Source organism: Drosophila virilis, chromosome 5 (genome assembly GCF_030788295.1).
Source record: "Drosophila virilis strain 15010-1051.87 chromosome 5, Dvir_AGI_RSII-ME, whole genome shotgun sequence".
Lineage (NCBI taxonomy): Eukaryota > Metazoa > Arthropoda > Insecta > Diptera > Drosophilidae > Drosophila > Drosophila virilis.
This window is the reverse complement of record NC_091547.1, coordinates 14,268,800-14,275,000: the sequence shown is the minus strand read 5'-3', so window position 1 is coordinate 14,275,000 and position 6,201 is coordinate 14,268,800. Positions and strand designations below refer to the sequence as shown.

The window sequence follows — 6,201 nt, the reverse complement described above, 5'->3', positions numbered from 1 at the left end:
CCAAATATATGAAGGAAATAGAATTGGGAAACGGGTGAACGACAGAATTCATGAATTTTTATTTTTGTCTGTTATGAATGAAATTTAGATGACACGCTATCCAAGCCAGATATGTGTCGCTGAGGGTAAGGACAACTTACATTATGAAACAGGTTTATAACAAAAATATATATCTTTGAAAGATTTCGGCTAAGACATGGACAAAAATTATGTTAAGCCCATCACGCACCTTTCAAATTGATTTTAGAGTCTACTTTTTCGTTTAAGTTAAGATTCCTTTCGAGATGTTATATTTCAGCAGCCATAGGGGCAGCTATATTACTAACAAAAATAAACTTACGCTCGATAAGTGCAACTGCCCATTCATCAGAACAACTTTGAATCCACCCATGAAGAACAATTGAAAATTTGTCTGTTGGTAAACATCCGGATTTATCCAGTTTATTTTCAGTCAGCGGAAGATAGGTTTCCAATGTTTTTGTATTGTTTCTAAAATCATGTGCAACGAGAGTTTTTTATGAATTATTATTATATATTAATATTATATATGCTGGTAAACATTCATCCAAACAAAACAAGAGCTCTCGAGGGTTATCTTCTCACTATTTTTAACGTTTCTCGTTGGATGTTGCCATTGCTGTTTATGTAGGTGGACCTGTCACAAACAGATATCTGCAGAAAACATTGACACAAGAGCACTGGATGGCTTTCCTCTCAACAAAGTTTGCAAAATTGAGCCTTAACGCTCACCTTGGCTTCAAAGGAGTTTATCATTTTTCTAGGAGGAGAAAGCCTGTGCGCTTGAGCTCTGCTTTATGCCCTCTATCGCCTCTGCATGCGTTCTCGACGCTAATGCGAAACCATCACTTGGAAGAGAAGACTTGGACAGGATTGCCTTCGTTTCCTCCCTGTGGTAAAATAGTTTTCTACCTCTGTTAACGGTGGCTATTTGGCTATCGGATATTGGGCCATTTTAAATATTTCCCACAGAAAATGCAAATCTCCATGAAGAAGACAGTACACTCTTGGCAGTGGGCTAAGCACAGGAGCCGCGATCAGGGAAATTGCAAAGAGCTCGTAAAAAAAATGGCTGATCATATTTCGCTTCCATGTCTTGCACGGATCAGCGCCCACACTCCTTCTCGACCTTACTCCAAACGCCACGGACTTGGTCTGAGGGGACTTTAAGAGTGACACTAAAATGTTTTAAAAAATGATGGAAAATAAAGCTGGCCAAATTATTGTATACATAAATATATATATATATTTATATATCTTACTTTTATATATGTCGTCTAATGTAGATGTGGATGTGGATGTGGACGTGACTTGAATAATAACTTCTTCCCAAGTACAAAATAATCTTCAATTAATAAAATGTAACGAGTACCTTGCAACGGGTACTTTGGAAACAGACGCGTTTCGTACCTTCGCTATTTCAAGTTGGTATTATTTAATGTTTTATTAAAAAAACAAAACACAATAATGCGGCAGATTCTAACTGCAAGGAATGCAATTAATTGCCAGATGTGTTTTTTTAGTGCCTCGTCTCTGTTTTTGAGATTTAGTTTATATTGGTTGTTATGCCTTGTTAATTTTGTGGGAGCTAATTTACAATACACGAGATAATTTATTCAAGTATTTCATTTGGGTGTGTGTGCTTTGCCGCTTATATATGGTCATATGCACATATGTATGTATGCCTATGTGTAAGGTGCAGCAATATGGACAAAAGTATATTTAAGCAAATAATATTTAATACTTATGTGGTTATGGAAATACACATACAATTTAAGCTAGAGGTTTATTTTTATTTTTGTGTTTTTGAGGATCTGATTCGGATTGCAAGTGCACCATATACCAGCATTATGGTGTATATATGTATGTATGTATGAATATTGTTTTAAGCGGACTGTATGTATGTATATAGGTATATACATACATGTATACACACATACATACAGACACACAATACATACATACAGAACCAAGATGGAGGATGATGAGATTGTTTTGTGTAATAAAAGTCATTTATAAGACAAAATTGTGGCTGTCTTTAAACCTTTACGTACCTATTCCGCTGGATTTATTTTGATCAAAATACTGGATTCTGTATATCAGAGTAAATACCTTTCAATTGACTTAGGGATTTAAGTTGGAATGGGATTCCAAAGAATGTGTTTGCCATTTAATTATTTGGATATTCAAGCATTAGTTGAAAATTGTAAGCTTAGATATGCAAACTTTGCTATTTAGACAATTGTACATTAAGCACATATCACTATTGTTTCACTTCTATTTCCTAACCTGCGACTTGTCTTTAACTTCTTCTTCTTTCTGCTTTAGCAAAACGATTCAATTGTTGCACTTTTATATATTTCATCCCATCCAGATATTGGTCGATTATCTCCAATAAACTTATTCAAAGTCTCTTAACTCGAGCCGGCAAGCTTTATATTTAGTTAGCAGCTTTAACAGGAAATTACTTACTTATAGAATTGTATTGCCAAAGTTTTGCGTACATCAAGTCGGATTCCTCTTTGTTGGTTAACTGAAGAATTTGTTAATTTATTAAAAATATAGGAACACCCGAAAAAGCATCGCACCTACCCAATGTTTCGTTCTGCAGGCCATACATAGACCCTATATATCTTTGATCTAACTTTGAATGCACTTTACATATCAAAAACGTCCAAATTATGATGCGAGTAAGAAGTAAATATGAATTACTTTCAGAATATTTCTTTGGGAGTATATTCTTATAATACATTGTTAAAACAAACATAAAAGTCAAACTTAAATAATGTACAATACAAGGCACACAAAACTTATTTTGAGAATTTGTTAGCTTATCAAATCATCTCGTACACAATATACTTGTCCATTAGAGCATAAAAAGTTCCCTCAACTTTAAAAAAGTAAACAGATTTTATATTTTACAATGTCTGTTCTTTTTTTAAATCTTTAAATTTATCATTGCTTTCAAATTTCAACTTTTTTAATATGTACTTTTTTTTATCATTTTTGTGCTGTTTCTAATAACGTTTTTTCACTGTCTTACTTTTTCTTAAATTTGTTTTGCATTCTCTTAATTAAAGTCTTCATTTATAAAAACCGACTAATTATGCCAATAACGAACATAGCATCCATCTCCAAAGGCGCTTTCGATGATGTCATCGACGAGTTTGCTGGAACAAGAGAAGAAACAGAAAAGGGCGCGAGAAGAAAAAATAAAATAAAAAGAAGCAATTTAATATACGCCGAAGAGAGGCTTTCTGACTGCCTTCAGCACTAAGCTTTCTATAAGTTCTTTTTCAATTCATTTATTATTTTACTTCATTACGAAACAAGGGTCAATGAATAAAGAACAATTAGTAATAATATAGCCAAGCGGAAAATATTACTACCGCGAATTAGAATTTGATTGGAAGAGTTTTATGCTGTCATGAGCATCCTTTAATTGCGGGTCCGATGTCCAGACCAACTGACGTCTTCCGTTTTATATATTGCTTGAAGAGCTGTATTCTTAACTGATTGCCTAAACAAGTGAAACAAGTTTATAGATTGAAATTTTAATTCACCAAAAATATATTTTTATTACATATACTTATTATACACAACTTTTGTAGTTGAAACATGAAGGCTATATTTTACTGATTGGGACAGTCATTTGGCGACTGTTTTTTGCTGCCAATTGGTTTGCTGTGACCCTCATTCTCATCATCGTCGTATTCATCTTCTTCGTTTTCAAATTCCTCCTCATCGTCGTCGTCCTCGTCATCGACGATGTCCCCCGTATAATAAAGCACCGCTTTCGGAATAATCCTGGCGCGCAAAAAGTGACCGATTTCAAAATCGGTTGCCAATATCTGTACATGTACGAGCATAGTTACAAAATATTTTTAGAACACTTAATATAAAAATCTTACCTGCTGTGATTCATCATCGATTTCATCCTTGTCAGTTGAAACCTCTGGTGGATTAAAGAAATTGAAAAAGGAATCTGTAGGAACCAGTTTAACAATCGTGCGCACGGCGCCACGTTCCTTGTGCTTCTGCTTCTTTCGGATGGTCTTAACAGTTAAATTCATTTTCTTTTCCCAATTGATAACGCAACCTTTGCATTTATAAATTTCCGGCCCCTCGAATGCAAACGGATCTTCTGGGTCAACAGTAGATTTAAGGAAGTATTGCTTCGTAAGTACGGCATTAGAGAAATATTCATTTTTGTCGAAATGAAACTCTAAAGTATAAGAATGCTGAAAAGGAAAAATGTTCATAATGTTATACACATAATTTTTATTCAACTTTGTTAACTGAAACGAGTTAGTGGGAATATCTACGACACGAGGAAGATTTAAGAGATTTGAGAATAGTTAGAAAATATCATGAGACACTAAATATTTTGCCATATAAGAACCTACTCTTCGACCGCTCTTTCCTATAGCAGGATCATAGTGAAACTAATAAATCCCCAGTTTGGTCAAGTTATATTAATATAGATAAAGATAGCCAAGCCGGAACCTACATTTCGACCGGTCATTCCTATGGCAGTCATATGATATAGTGGTCCAATCTGAACGGTTCCAATGAGAGACAGACGGACTTGGCTATATTAACTTGGCTGTTCCAAGTGTTACACAATTTAGGACCCTCTTAAAGGGTATCCGAAGTCGCAAAACAATTTCGCCAATTTAGTTATGCTTCAAAGGAATACTGTGCGAATAATTTCACAAGTACAATAGATATATGGCAAAAACTTTAGAGCATATTATAATAAATACAAACTATATAGCTACTCTGGTAAATAAATTAAATAGGCGCCATAGACCGATAGACCTGGCATTGTCAGAATAGCTAACGGCAAAACAGATAGTTGATTAATTGGTCTACGTACTTCATTGTCATATTTAATAACAATATCCGTGAGCTTGCGAATAGCGGGTTCGTCATGAGTCTGAACCATTTCAGACAACATTGCGGTGTTCCGGAACACAGTTAGCCAAAAGTCTGGGATGCCCTTTGCATCTTGAGGCATTTTTTTAATGGATTTAAGAGATTCACGAAATCCATCGCCCACTTCTCCATCGGTCGGCACATTCTTAGGCTCCTTCCAATTGGGCTTCTCTTCTGAAGGATCTACATTGCCGACAACGATTTCTTTGCGCTTATCAAACATAGGTTGATATTTCAATTGATACTTTTTCTCCAACTTATAAACCTCATCAAAGAACTCAGCTTCAATTTTCAGATGTTCCAATTGCAAGTTCTTCAGTACAACAATCCTGTTCTGAACGCTTACTGGCAAGGCCTTTACCATTTCCTGCAAAAACTGCCGCCGTAGCACGGAGTTCATGTAGGCTGGCCTGTCGTCGAGTGGATGAATAAAAATTTAAATATCCAAAAAGTAAGAAAACATAAAGCGCTTTAATTACATGGATTGACAGTCAGAATTTGACTTATCATCTTCAATTTCATTACACGAGTCAGCATCGACATTTCCTTCCTGTGGAGCATCCATTCTGAATAAATGCGAGATTCTGAAACATGCGTACACGTGCACATTAATATAGTTGATCTTTTCGGTTTTAAGCACTAACATGCTGACACATACATATGTATGTACTTGTGTGAAAGTACATTTTATTAAATACGTACATGCAGAAAACTTATATATAAATGTCTAAGTACACATCCTAAAACAAATTAGGTCGCAAATACACATATACGTCATAATAGAATTGTTTCGTTGAGCGAGAACAAAAAAAAAACCCCAATTGCGTATGCCAGGCCATGTGTAATCGCACATTCCTTAGGACTAAAGCACGTGTGAGATGTGCTTTGAATTGGCAACCAACAATTCTGTGTATTACAATTGTATAGCACATGCAATAGCTTTTAATCAATTAAACAAGCTTATTACTAATTATACAAAATCGTTTTTGTACGAAAATATGATTTTTAAGACGACATACCTTCAGACAAAGAGTTCAATCGAAGAGCACGCCGCAACAATGTCGGCACAAAAGAATTAATTTCGGTGCGCAGGGCTACCTGTGAATAAAAACTATAAAATAATTACATACATTGCGTTAACCCATTGCACATAAAATAAAAGACATCAAGATAGCGTCGATAGTTTGACAAGAGAGAGTAACACGAATAGTCTAACGTTTATAGCTTCGATCATCAAAAACTGTT

The 6,201-nt window shown here is 35.0% G+C and overlaps 2 protein-coding genes and 1 long non-coding RNA gene across 6 annotated transcripts in view; 1 reads left to right on the top strand and 2 right to left on the bottom strand.

Annotated features, from left to right (window-relative positions):
- LOC6625307 (uncharacterized) overlaps positions 1-2,820 on the bottom strand; it is a 4,269-nt gene extending 1,449 nt beyond the window's left edge. Inside the window, exons 1-3 of one of the 4 annotated variants that reach the window (XM_070209803.1) lie at positions 2,611-2,820; positions 2,491-2,551; positions 341-489 (exon numbers count right to left, since the gene is read on the bottom strand). In XM_070209803.1, the coding sequence (XP_070065904.1) occupies positions 341-363 (23 nt within the window). In that variant the 5' untranslated portion in view covers positions 364-489; positions 2,491-2,551; positions 2,611-2,820. Of the gene's footprint in view, positions 1-340; positions 490-1,428; positions 1,742-2,072; positions 2,362-2,490; positions 2,552-2,610 lie in introns of those variants that run through there. The other 3 variants (XM_002049935.4, XM_032436588.2, XM_070209804.1) reach the window with 3 other exon arrangements.
- LOC138911339 (uncharacterized) lies at positions 1,988-3,824 on the top strand. Its single transcript, XR_011416884.1, has 2 exons — positions 1,988-2,122; positions 3,099-3,824. It is a non-coding gene; the product is annotated as an uncharacterized lncRNA (long non-coding RNA).
- Nap1 (Nucleosome assembly protein 1) lies at positions 3,565-6,109 on the bottom strand. The gene is made up of 5 exons (XM_002049936.4): positions 5,976-6,109; positions 5,436-5,540; positions 4,898-5,366; positions 3,930-4,259; positions 3,565-3,869 (listed from the first exon to the last, which is right to left on the bottom strand). Exons 2-5 carry the CDS (start codon positions 5,519-5,521, stop codon positions 3,651-3,653), a joined length of 1,104 nt encoding a protein of 367 aa, XP_002049972.1. The 5' UTR covers positions 5,522-5,540; positions 5,976-6,109; the 3' UTR covers positions 3,565-3,650.
- Positions 6,110-6,201: the final 92 nt, after the last annotated feature.

Bases quoted from the DNA above. Each gene is read 5' to 3' on its own strand.
- Nap1 (XM_002049936.4), bottom strand. From the start codon at position 5,521: ATGGATGCTCCACAGGAAGGAAATGTCGATGCTGACTCGTGTAATGAA. The intron at 5,367-5,435 runs GTAATTAAAGCG...ACTCGACGACAG, and splicing joins AATTCTGACTGTCAATCCAT to GCCAGCCTACATGAACTCCG. The intron at 3,870-3,929 runs GTAAGATTTTTA...GTACATGTACAG, and splicing joins TCGATGATGAATCACAGCAG to ATATTGGCAACCGATTTTGA.